This window comes from Esox lucius, chromosome 1 (assembly GCF_011004845.1).
Source record: "Esox lucius isolate fEsoLuc1 chromosome 1, fEsoLuc1.pri, whole genome shotgun sequence".
Classification (NCBI taxonomy): Eukaryota; Metazoa; Chordata; class Actinopteri; order Esociformes; family Esocidae; genus Esox; species Esox lucius.
The window spans coordinates 32,343,405-32,362,120 of record NC_047569.1 but is presented as its reverse complement, the minus strand read 5'-3'; the positions used below and the strand labels follow the sequence as shown (position 1 = coordinate 32,362,120).

Sequence of the window (18,716 nt, the reverse complement as noted above, 5' to 3'; positions counted from 1 at the left end):
CATAAGAAAAGGAGACAGTGTTTTGTTGAAGTCACACAGAATGGGAGGACATACAACATAAGACAGAACAACAGAAGAAATGTGTAGGATCATGGAAGGACAGGTCAGTGATGCCACAATGCTTTTGTATGCTTTTCATCTTTGTTTGTCATCTGTAGTTAGTTGTCTCACAGAGACAGATTAATAAACACATTCTCTTTTTCACATTTGCAATTTTTTTTAATGTAAGTGTGCATAAGGGATAAGTGGGAAATAAGCTTCAGATGACATCAGATGTTGCCCCCCAACATCCATTAAAACCAAAGTTACTGGCCAGGTTAGTTTGTGTATGGGTCCATGCTTGCATTTTTTAAAATTGTGTAGAGTTTTTGTTTATAACATTCGTTAAGCATTCGCATGAAAATAAGATATGTCGATCATTAACATCATGATTAATAACCACTACCTTATTTAGCCACAACTTACAGACACTGGCAATAATTTAATCTGTAGTACATTGACATATTTCTCTTAGTTGAGAGTGGAACTGCATTTTAAAGGTTTAAGACAGCATCAAACATGTAGATCATCAATAATATACATGGGCAAATTCTGAACAATTTGCCTGAAAATGCACATGTTAGTATAAGTGTGCAGCAGTTGAACACAAGCTGAATTAATACTACTGATAACCTTTTAACAAAGCCTATGGACAGAAGACCGCAGGGCTTTTTAGTTTATGCCAAATAGGATTATAAAATGTTTAGCATTATTAAAGCCTTAACATTGGCCCACTTTGTTGTCTTTCCACAGACTGTACCATTTCAACAATCTAAAATAGTAAGAAAAATATAGACAAATAGTGGTTCTTTTAGCATTTAACATAATGTACTTTTCATGTGATATTTCCATTCAGGGTAATAGTATGAACAGACACACAAAAGAGTGAAGTATGAAAATGTGTTCATAGGCGGTCTCTCACGATAGATCGTTTTGAAAATAATGCGGTCGTGGTAGAAAAACAAAACAATAAAATTATACCGCGACCCTTCCCCTCCACACCAGTCATCAATAGACCTATTATGGAAAACAAGGGAGACATGTAATATGGGAGTTAGAAATAGTTGTGTAAGGTGTCATGGATGAGGATGCAACGATGTAGATGAAACAGTCAAGAAGGTAGAGAGATGTTGCTAGCAATGTTCTAATTGGTTAGCTAAGCACAGTGGTTTACAAGTGACTATCTACTGTAGAGAGAGATAGAGGGAAGTGATGAATATAGAGACAACATAAATAAAGAAGCAGGAGAGGAACGATGCCTCGTGGAATGATTGACAGGATTGAGTAATCTTGTCCCTGGTCAATGCGAGCCAGTCATTCAGATTACAGCATTCCTGCTATAGTATCAACAGTATGACAAAACCTCACAGGGTACCAGTGATCATTTTGGCAGCGGTTTTCATGTAAAGTTTTAATCTTTTCACAAAAATTTTGGACTTGCCTTTATATAATTAGACAAATATTTTGAATGCACACAGCAAATATGGAAAAGCCAGGGCTGTAGCGTTGCTTCTCCAACAGATGTTAAATGTAGATGTGTCTGTGTCTGTTAGAGATTAGGTAGCCTTTAGCAGCTGAAGCCCTTCCATGAATCTCCACATCACACTGATGAGAAAGCAACCATTAAAGAAATGGAGTCAAGATGCTTTAAGAGCAGATGCAAATTAACAAAAATTTTAAAACTGAGACAGAGGTAGATGCAGATGTAAGGTTTTCATTATAATAGTGTTGTTGGTTTTTTAAAGGTTTCTAAAGTTGTCTGCTTGTCTCAATTATTTTACTTTGCTGCATAACTCTCCAAGACCAATGTTGTTTATTTACAGTTTGACTTTTTGAAATTGTATTTTGACTCCGAGGCAAACCGTGACTATGACGTCTATCTGACGCCTGGCTATACAGAGCATGACTTTTCTTTTGCAGACCTACTGTATGTAGGAGAAGCAATTCTTGGATGACAAAGTCAAAACGGTCCCAAGCCACACCTTGGCTTTGGCTCATGGAAGCAGTAAACGTACATTATGGTTGCAAATATTGATAGCAGAAACCTTGGTAGAATAACATAGGGTTATTTAAAAAAAAAAAAAAAAAACTAAAAAAATGGCGGAATAAGTTCAACCACATTACTACTCACATTGTTTCAAGACCATGGAGAGTATATGCTGTCAGAGAAAAAAAAAGTGCTGCATATTTTTCGATTGAGATCAGAGCCAGGGCTGACAGCTGGGCCATATTCATCCATACCTACACTCACTGCAAAAAGCTAGCCACATTCAAACGTAAGAAAACAAGATCAGCCACGCTACTGGCTCTGAATTAGCAACAAATAGATAATAATCTTGACGTGGCAATATTTGCCCACTCTTCTTTGTAAAAGCGCTCCAAATCTGTCAGATTGCGAGGACATCTCCAATGCACAGCCCTCTTCAGATCACCCCACAGATGTTCAACTGGATTCAGGTCTGGGCTCTGGCTGGGCCATTCCATAATGTTTATCTTCTTCTGGTGAAGCCATGCTTTTATGGATTTGGATGTGTGCTTTGGGTCGTTGTCATGCTGAAAGGTGAACTTCCTCTTCATCTTCAGCTTTCTAATGGATGCCTGAAGTTTCTGTGCCAAAATTGACTGGTATTTAGATCTTTTAATTCCCTCCACCCTGACTAAGGCCCCAGTTCCAGCTGAAGAAATACAGACCAAAATCATGATGCTGCCACCACCATGCTTCACTGTGGGTATGGTGTTCTTTGGGTGATGTGTAGTGTTGTTTTTGCACCAAAAATACCTTTTGGAATTATGGCCAAAAGGTTCAACCTTGGTTTCATCAGACCATAACACATTTTTCCACGTGCTTTTGGGGGACTTGATGTTGGTTTTTGCAAACTTCAGCCGGGCTTGGATGTTTTTCTTTGTAAGAAAAGGCTTCCGTCTTGCCACCCTACCCCATAGCCCATTCATATGAAGAATACGGGATATTGTTGTCACATGTAGCAAACAGCCAGTACTTGCCAGAAATTCCTGCTGTTCCTTTAATGTTGCTGTAGGCCTCTTGGAAGCCTCCCAGACCAGTTTTCTTCTCGTCTTTTCATAGATTTTGGAGGGACATCCAGTTCTTGGTCATGTCTCTGTTGTGCCATATTTTCTCCACTTGATGATGACTGTCTTCACTGTGTTCTATGGTATATCTAATGCTTTGGAAATTCTGTTGTACCCTTCTCCTGACTGATATCTTTCAACAATGAGATCCCTCTTATGCTTTCGAAGCTCTCTGCAGACCATGGCTTTTGCTCTGAGATGCAGCTAAGAAAACATCAGGAAAATCCTACTAGAACAGCCGAAATGTATTTGTGATTAATCAGAGTTACTTTAAATAATGGCAGGTGTGTAATGACTTCTATTTAACATGAGTTTGAATGTGATCGGTTCATTCTGAACACAGCCACATCCCCAGTTATATGAGGGTGTGCACACTTAGGCAATCAGGTTATTGTAAGGTTTTCTCCCTCAAATATTTCAGTTTGTTTTTCAATAGATTTGTTCACATTAAAGGTCACATTAAAAATGGAAACAGTTCTGAGATGATTTATCTTTGTCCAAAAAATTTACATCATTTTAACAGGGGTGTGTAGACTTTTTATATCCACTGTAGACCACAACCACTCGAGCAGTAAAAGAGGAGGGGTTTTCACAATTCTCTTGTCTTTTCATTAACAGAATAGGTAGGTAACAGAATACATAGTAAGCAAAAAAGGGAGTAAACAGAGTAGATGAAAACAAAATATTGTTTGGCGTGACTTACTTTAAAGGTGTAATCCATTGTAAATCAAAATATTTTTTTTCTTATTACTCCTACTACTTGGTATGTATATTTTCAGGGGCAGTAGGGTTTTACATTGGGCTGGGTTCAGGGGTGTTACATGGGCATTGGCCTGCATTCAGGGGCGGTTGGGTGTTACAGGGGCATTGGCCTGGCTTCAGGGGCAGTTGGGTGTTACAGGGTCATTGGCCTGCTTTCAGGAGCAGTTGGGTGTTACAGGGGCATTTGCCTGCGTTCAGGAGCAGTTGGGTGTTACAGGGGCATTGGCCTGCGTTCAGGAGCAGTTGGGTGTTACAGGGGCATTGGCCTGCATTCAGGAGCAGTTGGGTGTTACAGGGGCATTGGCCTGGATTCAGGAGCATTTGGTTGTTACAGATGCATTGGCCTGGATTCAGGGTTGTTGGTCTGATGCTGAGGCATCTTCAGACCCTTTTACTTTCTCCATGTATTTTTGGATTACAGACAATTTATAATTGTTTTTAACAATTTTACAACCAACTTCCACATAATACCCAGTAAATTGTGTGCAATAATAGCTCAATGGCACTTCAAATGTATTTCAGCTGCATCCGGTTTTCTTTGATCATATGTGAGCTGTCTCTAGCACTTGACTTGAGTCCAACTGTGGCAAATTCAATTCATTGGGTATGATTTATGAGATACTCAATGTGTTGCAAACGCCCCCAGTTACAATTGCGCCCCCGCTGATCCCTCCTGGGGGCGTCTCCTGCTGAAGCCACTCCTCTGGAATAGTCTTTCTGCATGGATGTGACGGAGGCTGGGGATGAACCTTTGGAACCATGGTCGGTGTGCCATGCTGAGAGGCAGGAAGCAGAGAAATAAGAGGTTATTTTGACAAAGTACTTCAGACATGAGCACGCACATGGTCAAGAGTTCAAAAAGCCTTTGTAATATCAAGACATTATTATTGACTTGGCTTTATGTTCATCTCCCCTTTGGAGGGAGGCAATTACAAGACATTTCTCAAGAGTGATTCCTGAAGGGGACCCCAAACGTGGTGCTGTAATACGATTTTAATTTGCGCCATCAATTTGCTCTCTACTGTAGCTCTGCAAATTCAGATATTGTGTGTGTGAACCCTACTAACATAAAACAAACTGCTGTACACACACATTTATACTGCTGTAGACAAGGATTTACACTGCTGTAGACAAGCATTTAAACACGAGTTGTGGCGTCATGGGGGTCACATGACTAGCGAGGTTGTATCCCTGGAGTGGGGCGCATTTGAAAAAGAAACTTCTGTACATGGAGAGGAGCAAAGAGAGATGTCATAGTTAAAGGAAAGGTTTGCTGTTTTTTAACCTGGGGCATGTTTTCAGACTATCTAGCATAATCCTGGACTGTAGAGATTTTTTTTGGGAACTATTGCAGTTTTGAGGTTATTTGATTCTTTTAAAGGGAAGCATCTCTCCGGGCTGCATTGGAAGTGAACAGAGCAACCGATATAGTGTTCGAAAGTATTATATATTTGTTTTTCCAAAACAGGAGGGCCAGGGTTTATTGATATAGTTCTCCGCATGTACTCTGACAAATTGTTGTGCCAAAACTAGAATTGTTTCAATGGTTATCACGGTTTATTCTTTCTGGAAAGTGTATAAGCAGCTGCCGTGCAGATGATTGTCTGTTTGGAGGCTGTATCCGTAACCGGCTTTGTTTACCCAAATGTAACTCACGTTAGCTAGTATTGACTACTAGCGCAAACAAAAATGTCAACAGGTTCTATAAGCTGCTGGTAAATTGACTCAAATCTGTCTGCGAGGAGGATTTATCCAGCAAACGGCTTTGTTTACAAAACTGTAGCTCACATTAGCTAGTAAAACTACTAGCTCAAACTAAAATGCCAAAAAGTTATATTAGCTGCTGGTAAACTGATGCAAATCAGTCATTGAGGAGGATTTATCTGGCAACCGGCTTTGTTTACAAAACTGTAGCTCACATTGGCTAGTATAGACTACTACTGTAGCACAAACGAAAATGCCAACAAGTTCTATTAGCTACTGGTAAACCGACACAAATCTGTCTGCAAGGTGGATATATCCAGCAAACGGCTTTGTTTACAAAACTGTAGCTCACGTTAGGAGTGGGATTTATTGCTACCTAATGCCATTGAGAACCTTGATGTGTCCGTGGATGAGGCTCAATCGGCTCCAGCGTGTGCAACAGGCTTTTATCAACCGGGTAGTTTTGGAAACCTTCCACATCCCCAAAGAAACTGGAAGAAGAGGCAGAGGCCAGAGGGACCAAACAGACAACTCTCAATTCTGTAAGTAGTCATGCAATAGCTATTTGGATAATTCTTGCCGTAAGTCCCTTTCTGCAGGAATAGTATGGGGAGGTGCTGAAATTATTACTACTACGGAGCATTGGCATGATTTTGATACTGTTGGGAATGGCCATGTCAGTTATTTTCCCTGACTCATAACATTCTGTCTTATAGAAAATTAGCTAGATTTAAATGTATTAAAACAATAGGGGACTGCACTCTCAAAACATTTTGATAAATATCCGTATATTTTTCTGGAGAAGAAATGAAGACATCAATACACCATGGCCTTCTCATTTTGGAAAACATGCAAACGGATCATATCATCTATTTTTGAAAGCTACCTCGGTTGCCCCGTTCAGTTCCATTTTAGCCTAGAGAGAGACTGCAGGAAAAATCGGATAACCTCAATGAAATTATCTTCGGGAAGAAAAATTTCTCTATGAACTAAGATCGTGCTAGATAATCTGTAAATAGGCCACAGGTTCAAAAATAGCTATCTTTTCCTTTAACCAAAACTACAAATACAATAAACCTAAGTAAGTTACTCAAGTGAGAGAGTGAGAGACCCTTCATTCAATGTAAATGTCCCTGTACTCAAGATGACTGGAGTACAGGGACATGGGAACAGGTTGACATGAGTTGAAACCTGGTATGAAAAACAACTATTGCTATGGCTTTTAAAAAATTTAAATGTTGTTGCTTGCAATTCAAGTAGCTTTCACGTGGAATATGCAGGTGCTGGTCATAAAATTGGAATATCATCAAAAAGTTGATTTATTTCAGTAATTCCATTAAAAAAGTGAAACTTTTATATTATATTCATTCATTACACACAGACTGATATATTTCAAGTGTTTATTTCTTTTAATTGTGATGATTATAACTGACAACTAATGAAAATCTGAAATTCAGTATTTCAGAAAATTTGAATATTACTTAAGACCAATACAAAAAAAAGATTTTTTGAAATGTTGGCCAACTGAAAAGTATGAACATGAAAAGTATGAGCATGTACAGCACTCAATACTTAGTTGGGGCTCCATTTGCCTGAATTACTGCAGAAATGCGGCGTTGGCATGGAGTTGATCAGTCTGTGGCACTGCTCAGGTGTTATGAGAGCCCAGGTTGCTCTGATAGTGGCCTTCAGCTCTTCTGCATTGTTGGGCCTGGCGTATCGCATCTTCCTCTTCACAATACCCCATAGACTTTCTATAGGGTTAAGGTCAGGTGAGTTTGCTGGCCAATTAAGAACAGGGATACCATGGTACTTAAACCAGGTACTGGTAGCTTTGGCACTGTGTGCAGGTGCCAAGTCCTGTTGGAAAATGAAATCTGCATCTCCATAAAGTTGGTCAACAGCAGGAAGCATGAAGTGCTCTAAAACTTCCTGGTAGATGGCTGCGTTGACCTTGGACCTCAGAAAACACAGTGGACCAACACCAGCAGATGACATGGCACCCCAAACCATCACTGACTGTGGAAACTTTACACTGGACTTCAAGCAACGTGGATTCTGTGCCTCTCATCTCTTCCTCCAGACTCTGGGACCTTGATTTCCAAAGGAAATGCAAAATTTACTTTCATCAGGGAACATAACTCAGCAGCAGTCCAGTCCTTTTTGTCTTTAGCCCATGCGTGACGCTTCTGACTCTGTGTCTGGTTCAAGAGTGGCTTGACATAAGGAATGCAACAGCTGAAACCCATATCTTGCATATGTCTGTGCGTGGTGGTTCTTGAAGCACTGAGTCCAGCTGCAGTCCACTCTCTGTGAATCTCCCCCACATTTTTGAATGGGTTTTGTTTCACAATCCTCTCCCAGGGAGGATTATCCCTATTGCTTGTACACTTTTTCCTACCACATTTTTTCCTTCCCTTCGCCTCTCTGTTAATGTGCTTGGACACAGAGCTCTGTGAACAGCCAGCCTCTTTAGCTATGACCTTTTGTGTCTTGCCCTCCTTGTGCAAGGTGTCAATGGTCGTCTTTTGGACAGCTGTCAAGTCAGCAGTCTTCCCCATGATTGTGTTGCCTACAGAACTAGACTGAGAGACCATTTAAAGGCCTTTGCAGGTGTTTTGGGTTAATTAGCTGATTAGAGTGTGGCACCAGGTGTCTTCAATATTGAACCTTTTTACAATATTCAAATTTTCTGAGATACTGAATTTGGGGTTTTCATTAGTTGTCAGTTATAATCATCAAAATTAAAAGAAATAAACACTTGAAATATATCAGTCTGTGTGGAATGAATGTATTCATTATACAAGTTTCACTTTTTGAATGGAATTACTGAAATAAATCAACTTTTTGATGATATTCACATTTTATGACCAGCACCTGTATATTTCACATTTTGCTTCAACAATCTTGTTTTTCCGTGCTCACCATGGTAACGTAGATGCCTTGTCCTTCATAAGGTGTTGGAGGGGGTGGGGCTCTGAACCTCTGGAGTGTGTCATAGTCGTTGGTGTCCTGTGTTGTGGTAGATACAGTCCATTAAACATTTTGATATTAGAGTGGTTGAAGACACTGATGCAGAACGTAGAGATTGGTTATTAGGGATTTATCGACTGGGTATGCAGGGAGCAGCACGAAGTAATGAGACAGACAGATAGAGAGATATCGAGCCCGTGAGTGTTGTACACATCTTGCTAAGAGGTTCTGATTCTTATTACTTTTCTCGGTCAAACAGGACGTTTTTGCTAGTACACACATACTAGGGGTCCGAACACAGCCCCCAGGGGGAAAAAGACTGGGTTTTGCATATAGGTCTGTTCATTTGCATGTTTGTTTTGTCAAATTGTGTCCAACAGTTACCTTCTCTCCAGTTACCTTCTCTCCATCCAGTGTGTATTCAATGTATGTGTCTATCTTGATGTGACTGCAAGAACATAAAACAAAAGGTAAAATTGTCAATGGTTTAGTACACCCTCACATGTCTCCGATGTGTTTTCTCTGCACAAACCTTTTTTTACTACAGTATACTCTATCTTTTTTCTCTCAGGTTTGTCCACCTTATGGTCTCTGTCAGCACCAGGCGTAGAATGGGGTGAGCCAAATGAGAGACAGGTGGATCTAAGTCCTGGCAGCCTATGGTTATGCATTGTCTATCATTTAATGTAAAATTGTTATGCATAAAAATGTTGAGTAATGAGTAAATTAGTAAACCATGAATAATCATAAGCAAAATCAGTCAACCCCATATCCTACTTTCGCTAGGCTATTCAGTTGGTCAAGTTGTCTATGCTTAACATTCCTCTCAAGGAGCTTTGAAATTGTGAGTGGCACAGGGAGAAACACATGCATGCCGCAGAAGATGCAGGTACTGCCGAGTACCTGGGTCACATAGCATCATGTCATCACACTTCTTTGTTTATCCATCAATTCTCAAAGTCAGAGTATCTGAACCAAAATGTTTGTGATTTTACGTTGCGCACATGCTTCAAAAATCCATTCAAAGGTGAGCAAAGTACTATACAGCGGCTGTAAAAACTCTAACCCACACTTGCTGGTCCATTCTCGCCAGAATATATATATTTTTTAATATAGTTGATTTTCCTGTGTGTCTCAGATCGCACTTCCACAATTCATTCATTCATCTTCTTCTGCTTATCTGGGGCCGGGTCGCAGGGGCAGCAGTCTAAGCAGAGATGCCCAGACTTCCCTCTCCCTAGACACTTCCTCCAGTTCTTCCGGGGGGACACCGAGGCGTTCCCAGGCCAGCCGGGAGACATAGTCCCTCCAGCGTGTCCTAGGTCTTCCCCGGGGTCTCCTCCCGGTGGGACGGGACCAGAACACCTTCCCAGGAAGGCGTTCTGGAGGCATCCGAAACAGATGCCCAAGCCACCTCAGCTGACCCCTCTTGATGAGGAGGAGCAGCGGCTCTACTCTGAGCTCCTCCCGGGTGACCAAGCTTTTCACCCTCTTTAAGGGATCGCCCAGCCACCCTGCGGAGAAAGCTCATTTCGGCCGCCTGTATCCGGGATCTTGTCCTTTCGGTCATGACCCAAAGCTCATGACCATAGGTGAGAGTAGGAACGTAGATTGACCGGTAAATCGAGAACTTCGCCTTGCGGCTCAGCTCTTTCTTCACCACGACAGACCGATACATCGACCGCATTACTGGGGATCGGGTTGTCGAGGCCCCCGCCTTCGACTGCCGCCCGATCCTCTACTCACCGACCCCTTATGGTCCCTCCTGTAGGTGGTGAGCCCACGGGAAGGCGGCCACACGTCGCTCCTTCGGGCTGAGCCCGGCCGGACCCCGTGGGGAATGGCTCCAGGGTGGGGCCCTGGCTGCGCCATACCGGGCGACGTAATGGTCCTCAAAATGGTTTCCATCATTAAAGGGTTTTTGAATTTCTAAAATGTTCTTGTGAAGTTTGACCCATAACCCATACAATAAAGCATATCAGCCTATTCTGCCATTCATGGGGAGCAGGGAAAATCCAAACACTACAGATAAATGTCCACAATATCATGAATTTAGTTACAGTCCAGTTTGCTCAGAGTTTCCTACCTCTTCAGGTGAGCAGAGGAAGGTGGGGCTGATGGCCCACACCTGGTGTTCCAAATCTTTAGAGAAGCAAATGTTACCCAGGACTCTGATTAACATGATAAAGGGGTCTGTTGGAGACTTGGTGGGGCCAGATCTTTAGAGAAGCAAATGTAATGCAGGACCACTGAATAACATCACCAAGGGTGTGTTGGAGACTTGGTGGGGCCTGTTCCTCAGACATTTCTCATTACACTGCATTAGCATTCATACTCATACATTTTGAAGGTCGCCATTGAACCAGTTAAGTTCATTATTCCCCCAAAAACCAACTGAACCCCTCCTCAGAAATATCTCACCTCTGGTCATCTTGTTGTGGTTGTGACCTTCTGCGAGATGCCCACATTCCAACTTTGGCTCCGCCCACCAGGCACAACAGACCAAGCACACAAGTAGATGGCAACAGCCAAGCATGATAGGTTACACCGAGTTTCTGTGCGTCTTCCGGTTGACTCCTAGATCTTGTTTTGGGGGGAACTAGTATATACATATATTTTAATTGAAATAGCCCTTTTTTGCATATCCATTTTATGAATATTTTACATAATCTACTTACATAAAACTTAAGTTAATGCTTCACTTGTCACAAGTTTACCTGACATTTTTACTTTGAGCTCTGTGTAATTCTTATGGATGACTGGATCTTCGGGTGAAGGGTGTAGGCGACACACGTAAGTGCCACTATCTTGGACTGTCACTGAAGTTAGCAGGATCGAGAAGTCCCCTTCAGAGATGTTCCCCACCAGAACCACTCTGGCATTAATGATCACAGTCCGTTCTTGGTAGTGATAGATGAGAGTGGCCTCTTTCTCATCCTGCATTTATAGATGAGCACAGTTAAAGTACAAATACACAGACTCCTGTGCTATATACTGTCGCTATATACAGTGGGGAGAACAAGTATTTGATACACTGCCAATTTTGCAGGTTTTCCCACTTTAAAAGCATGTAGAGGTCTGTAATTTTTATCATAGGTACTCTTCAATTGTGAGTGTATAAAAAGTATTTAAGTATAAAAAGTATTTGATACATCAGAAAAGCAGAACTTAATATTTGGTACAGAATACTTTGTTTGCAATTACAGAGATCATACGTGTCCTGTAGTTCTTGAACAGGTTTGCACACACTGCAGCAGGGATTTTGGCCCACTCCTGTAGTTCTGTGGTGAGATCTTGCATGGAGCCCCAGACCGAGGGAGATTGACCGACGGAGATCTTGAACTTCTTTCATTTTCTAATAATTGCGCCAACAGTTGTTGCCTTCTCACCAAGCTGCTTGCCTATTGTCCTGTAGCCCATCCCAGCCTTGTGCATGTCTACAATTTTATACAGCTCTCTGGTCTTGGCCATTGTGGAGAGGTTGGAGTCTGTTTGATTGAATGTGTGGACAGGTGTCTTTTATATAGGTAACAAGTTCAAACAGGTGCAGTTAATACAGGTAATGAGTGGAGAACAGGAGGGCTTCTTAAAGAAACTAACAGGTCTGTGAGAGCCAGAATTCTTACTGGTTGGTAGGTGATCAAATACTTATGTCATGCAATAAAATGCAAATTAATCATACAATGTGATTTCCTGGATTTTTGTTTTAGATTCCGTCTCTCAGAGTAGAAGTGTACCTATGATAAACATTACAGACCTCTACATGCTTTGTAAGTAGGAAAACCTGCAAAATCGGCAGTGTATCAAATACTTGTTCTCCCCACTGTATAAGTAAACACAACACGTGACATAATATTACTGCAAGAAGTCAACATTCCAATGGTTTGTGAAACTCCCACTCCACAGTGAGTTGGCGATGATCCACACTTCTGAAACACTGCGCAAGGATGCAGGAGAGATGGACGTTAGAGCCCTCTTGAACATTCTGCGCTGGGCTGGTCACCACACAACACAGAGAACTACACAGAGTGGATACTGAACACACAGAGACAGGCGTAAGGGAAAAAATGACTGTTATTCTTGTTTATAGAACTTGCATATGTACACGCAAACAGGTTTTGACAAACCAGAACCCACATGAAAATATAATAAGCTTACCGCAGAAAATGGAAGTGGTGAATGCGTTCTCTCTCATTGCTTGACAATACTTGCGTTGTACAGAAGATACAAAAGGTAATTGGTTACTGTAACTGGATAAGGAGGGAAAACCAGCTGCCTTCTAGAAAAGGCTCAAAGTTCACCTTTAACCATGACAACAACTCAAAGCACATACTATAAGCTGAATGGAGAGGCAACAAAGCAGTAAATGTTATTATAGCAATAGTTCACCCCAATTTCCAAAATGGCGCATTGGTTTCCTAATCGTGTAAGCGTGTATGTCTATGGGCATCTGTAAACCAAAGCTTGGATTTCGACTGCTTAGAGGCTAAGGACACCAATGTGTAATTTTGTTATTTGGGTGAAGTATGTCAATCAGCCCTGAGCGTGCAGACATTATCTGTAAACATTTATTCTAGCATTATTTTAACACTTTTTTTTTTTTATTAATGCATGCTCACCTACACCCAACACGCACATCCTAAACCCTGAGTGTCAGGACTTGAAGATTACTGTCTACCGATGCTCTGCCAGGATCTCAACAGTTATTTAAAGATTTGTCAAATCAAGGTGTGAAAATACTTTCCGTATGGCACTGTATGAGTGCATACTAGACTCAGACCACAACAGAATACTACTAGTACACAACATACACAGTACTCAGTCTCCTAATCCTGTGTGAGGCCTTTACACATAGAACAGCCATGTTGCCAAACATTATACTTCCAGTGTAAATGATGTTTGTCACTATTAACAAACATTAGTAACACTAACGTGATCTCTTACCTGTAGTTGCCTCTCGGATGATATGGCAAATTGTCTGTAATTGGTGTTTGATGTCTAAGAGGATAGCTTACTGTCTCTGTGGTCGATGTTCCTCTTTGTTACTGTGAAAATGGTAAGATTTTAAGGATGTGTGTCTGTGGTCAGCACAGTTCAACAGAGCTTTTTTCGTTTCTGCAAAATAGTTGTGAGGTGCTTTCCTCAATTTGTCTTATTTATGCCATGGTAAACACATGAATATTATCAATAAAGAGCTGCAAAAACACTTATGTTTTTGTTTAGTCAACTGCTTCGATACAACAACCAAAATATTCTAAATAGTACTAAGGGAATTGACAAGAAATCTTGAAATCCTCCAACCAACCCAGTAACTATCCTTAATCACTGTCTGACTAAGGTTCCTTTTATTCCATCTGATAATTAAAAAAATGTGCTGAAAAGTGATACACGATTGACTATTTAATAATGTAGACCCCAGGAATCAGTTTTGGGGTCCTAGGTTAGATTTAACCCCACAGGCTCTTAACAGTGAGGAGAAGCATAGTGTCATGGTTGTAGTAGGCAAGACACAAGCACTATGGCAGGTGAAAAGGGACTTTAATAAGCTATTGAAAAGACCTAATGTGCATGCCACCGCGTATGCGACTGTATATACATGTATATACGCGTTCCTATACCCGTATACACGACGCATCAGTATACACTTTCAGTCGACTGTCATAGACGACCTACCCAGACGACTGAACGCACGTATATATGTGCGTAGATATTATCCCATACAGTTGAGGGCGCAGTAACCCGGGGATCTCTAGTCTGTACGAACAGGAAGAACACCTCTGATGATGAGACGAAGGTTTGTTTTTCTGCTAAAAACAGGTGAGTGAAGGTAGTCATTCATCTAGCTAAAACCACCAGGCATGTTGACTGGAGGTGTTTGGTTACATGTAATATAGTCACCATTGGGTTTTGTTGCCTTGGTTAGCTAGCGACATTGTAATTGTTTTTTTCACTCTCGAACATTTCATCAATTAGGTCGTCGGCCGTTGGCTATAGCCTACTGCCAACATCCTCCCTTCCTAAACCAAAGTCCATGTCCATTGGTCAATCAAGCTTGTTGTTGCTTAATGTTGTGTAGCCCTATAACCGCAACATATTTTTTATTCTATACTTTCTGTCACTTTTTTTAATACAATTCAATTGTATTATTGTCTTTGCTATGCGGTTTTCTCTGTGTGAGTTTTAACACAAGCGAGACTGGGTGGCTAGTTTAAACCACAGACAACGAATTCAAATCGCAGACATTAACATGTTTTGTATTAGGATATTTACGATCTTTCTTACAGGTTTCCCATGAAGAATCTATTTTATTTCACCCTTTTTTGTAAACAGGACTTCTTTCTCTTACATTTTTCTTCACAGAAAACTGATAGGCCTACCTGTAATGTGTACCCTGTATACTTTCTTTTTCAGTATTGTATATATATAATTTGAATGTACATTGTAAATATGGAAATAAATGCTTCAACAACTCCTGGTTACTATTCAATAGATGTAATATATACATATTCAAGTATTTCAGTTTTGTCGTGTCTTTTTGTCTTTTTCATGGAATCCCTAACATGTGTATTGCAGTTTTACATTGTGATTACACTGCAGATCGGGAGTGTCATATTTCTCTAAAGAGAAGTATAAATCATTTGGTACTCTCTACATTGTTTTCATTATTTTTATTCTCACCCTTTTCTGTTTTATAAAATCAATAACTTTATTTAAATAACAACAGTAGAATTCTAGCCAGCTATGACTATGTAGTCTTACCAACACCCGCGCCAATCGAATTAATCATGTATAGGCTACTTTGTTTAAGAAGGTACTAAAAAACATCATAAATATGCCACAGCGCAAACTTGGCAAGAAGTGTGGATGAATAAAATGAAAACATGTTGTTTGCGTGTAAAATCAAACATATAGCAGGTTGTCATTTTTTCATGCCCAGGCTAAAGAAATATTAAGTTATTTAATTGGGATTGTGATTGGCTGTATTAAATAAGTCTAAAAATGGTGCTGATATAGGCCTACTGTCAAAATGAATCGCGGCTCCAGTCATCCTTCATTGTCAGTATATGTTTCTGGTGACAATAAACTACAAAACTATTTTGTGAATTAGCGTATGAGTAATATTTGTACGGTAAAATATGTGCTGGTAAATAAATAGGTTTGTTGCATTACCGTGCCACACAACTTTGTGAGAAACTTAGCATAGATCAATAGAAATATATTTAAATAAAAATTCTTACCAAGCTATTAGCTATGTTTTATGCCATTCCTAAACAATTGTCGAGTCACAACGTGGTTTAATTGTGTTTATGGCTATCTCAAATCGATTTAACAGAGTAACAGTATGATAGGATACTCTGTCAAACATTACTCACAATTGCTTAGGTCTCGGTTTCAAAATCTAGCCTAATTTTGTGCTAGAATAATCAAGGCTCCACAAATTGTAATTCCATAACCATTTGGAACTATTGACACCATCTCAATTTTTTTTTATTTTCCATTCAATTCTAACTGTTAAATATGCATTGACTCTGGTATGGGAAAAAAATATATTTTTGAACAATAAATGAAATCAAAAATATATGCTAGCCTATATAACAAACATTTGAAATATATTTCCTTCAAATAAAATCATGTTTTTGTTTAGCTTATATCACACCTCCTGCTCGACCAAATTCAGCAAAATATTTTACTTTCAAAATGTGTCTAAATAAAACGGGAATGGGTAAACGAGACACAGGTGAAAACAATACACTAACGGGACTGAATATAGAAACAAGAAATCTAGAACTGAAACACCGAACATAAAAGTGTAGCTGTTACACATAGATGCAGACTCTCTCACATCCCCTATTGCAGCACTTCATTCATTACATATACATGACTAATTCTTTCAGTCAATCTTTCTGTTTTTTTAGCTGGACCAACTATCTCTCTCTCTTTCTTTTTATGTCTTTCTCGGTCTGTCTCAAAATCTGTGCACTGATTTATACAGTAAATTCACAAGCACTGGTCAATAAATTACCAGGTAGAGACAGGAAAACAGCAGGTTACAAATGACAGCACAAAGCAAACAAATCAAAATGAATACAATGCATCTATAAGGCACAAGCAGAAAGTAAACTGGTCTTCAGAGGAACAGTTTAACCTACTTTTTAGTAAAAGTCAATGCAGTAAGCATCAAATATGAATAAAACCTACTACTCATTCTGACAAATATCTTATTGCATGAAAACCATATTACCTTTCTCAATTTTACCTTTCTCAAGCAAACTCCACTATATATAAGGCTGAGATAAGTATTACATGCTGGCATTTAAAGTCATTGATAAAACATAAAGTAAACATAAACATATTTTTTATCATGTCCAAACTGTTGTCACAGTAAATTCCTTGGCATGATAGTACTTGTATATTTCCACTAGATGGCGGTGTTAAATAATATATAAAACTCATTTAGAAAAGGAAAAATACAGGAGCTTCACAATATTTGTTAATAATTTACCATTAACTAATATGCATGCTCGGATTACTTCATGAATATTCCATGAGACTGCACAAATTCATAGAATGTAAGAGACCAAAGTTTGAAATACAGCACTTCCAGCCCATCCCACTTAATCTTAATCCTAATCCAAGTCATAGGGTCACATAAATAAAGCAACCATAGAAAAGGTCCTATGCATCTAGTTAAAACCTGTTTTAAAGATGACAAAAAAAAAATCTCAACTTGGATTTAGGTCAGATGATGTTATAACATTGTTCAGACATACTCTTAGCCAGGAACAGTTCCTCATCTGACATAGCAACTGATGAGGAGAAAACTATCCATGAGGCATCCACATCAATGTCATGAGGTGTCCTAACTATCTGTTGACTAGGTGTGACTCATGACTAAAGAGGCTTCACGCATAGCTTGTATTTCCACACGCGTAGGAGTATCTCTATTTGCAGCACTGGCGACAAATGTTCTGCTCTCATACTCTTCGTAGATACGGCCCTTGGTTTGGAAATTTGTCTCTAGGCATAGTTTGAGGGTCATGTTGGATTCCAGCATGCAATGGGCACAGGGCTTGCAACAAAGACATATTTAAGAGAGAGAAAGAGATACAGTGAGAGTGATCATGCTTAACCAAGGTTAATACATTCATAGCAATATATTTGCTGTATGAGTTTCCTTTATAGAATAGATATATTTACTTAGTAGACAAAGGCATATTGTAAATATATCCTTTTAAAGATATATAGTATAGTGTATGGTGTCTAAGTCATCCTACAATGACATTTCTTTTAAAATTTCTCACAGTGGAATCATGTATTTCAGTTCCAGCCACGTTCCGGGATTTCCTTCTGTCCCTCAACAAAGTGACCTTTGTTTATCAGGGGCAGACAGCTTATTGTTTCTTCCACATGGCCAGTTCCTTCAAATTTAGTCATAACTTTTTTGTTGCCAATTCAATAGATGTAATTTACTATTTGGATAACACAATACACTATTGTTACATTGATTTGTACTAATGTATGTTTCTGATTATTTTAATCTTTACAGCCAAATAAACACTTGGTGCCTAGTAAAATTGCTTTCAACTATTTTCTGAGCTTGCCTAACCACATCTTACTTAATTGCTAGTCGCCAGAAGCCCACTCTGGGCCTATCAGAAAACAGGAAAAGAAACCGCTAGTTAAAGTCAACAAGAGCAAGAAGAAGAGGGTAATTTCCCGTGCACCATATTTCAATAGCTAGAAAAGATCTTGCTTGACGAGTTGGAACTTTCTCTGCAAGGCCGACCAGGTTATTTACAGTGTTTAAAGGTCGTGCTTCTCCCAGCCAACCCATAAGGAGTAGTGCATACATGTACCAATAAAATGTTCAACCTGTGATATAATTGATTATATCTTGCTGAGCTGCAACTGCACAATAAAAACAGAACAGAATATTATTCAGGTGAAGAACGTTACAATGCTGAGCCACACTGATTGTTTATATGGCATTACATAAATACTGGAAGAAACCAACATTCAGATAGACCTCCGTCCATAGCTGTGGGAAGTAGGGGTGCTGGAGGTGCCACAGACGCAGCCCCAACACCTCCTGACAAGATCCAATCAGTCCGTTTGTCGGTTGGCCAGAGGCGCATCACTGGGGATTG

General features: G+C 39.8%; 1 protein-coding gene across 1 annotated transcript; it reads right to left on the bottom strand.

The window, feature by feature from the left end:
* Positions 1-3,695: 3,695 nt before the first annotated feature.
* LOC106024263 lies at positions 3,696-13,604 on the bottom strand. Its single transcript, XM_013133474.4, has 8 exons — positions 13,513-13,604; positions 12,727-12,775; positions 12,446-12,603; positions 11,286-11,505; positions 10,990-11,167; positions 8,953-9,016; positions 8,521-8,607; positions 3,696-4,667 (listed from the first exon to the last, which is right to left on the bottom strand). The coding sequence occupies exons 2-8, from the start codon at positions 12,761-12,763 to the stop codon at positions 4,503-4,505; spliced, it is 909 nt and encodes a 302-aa protein (XP_012988928.3). The 5' UTR covers positions 12,764-12,775; positions 13,513-13,604; the 3' UTR covers positions 3,696-4,502.
* Between the last annotated feature and the right edge of the window lie 5,112 nt (positions 13,605-18,716).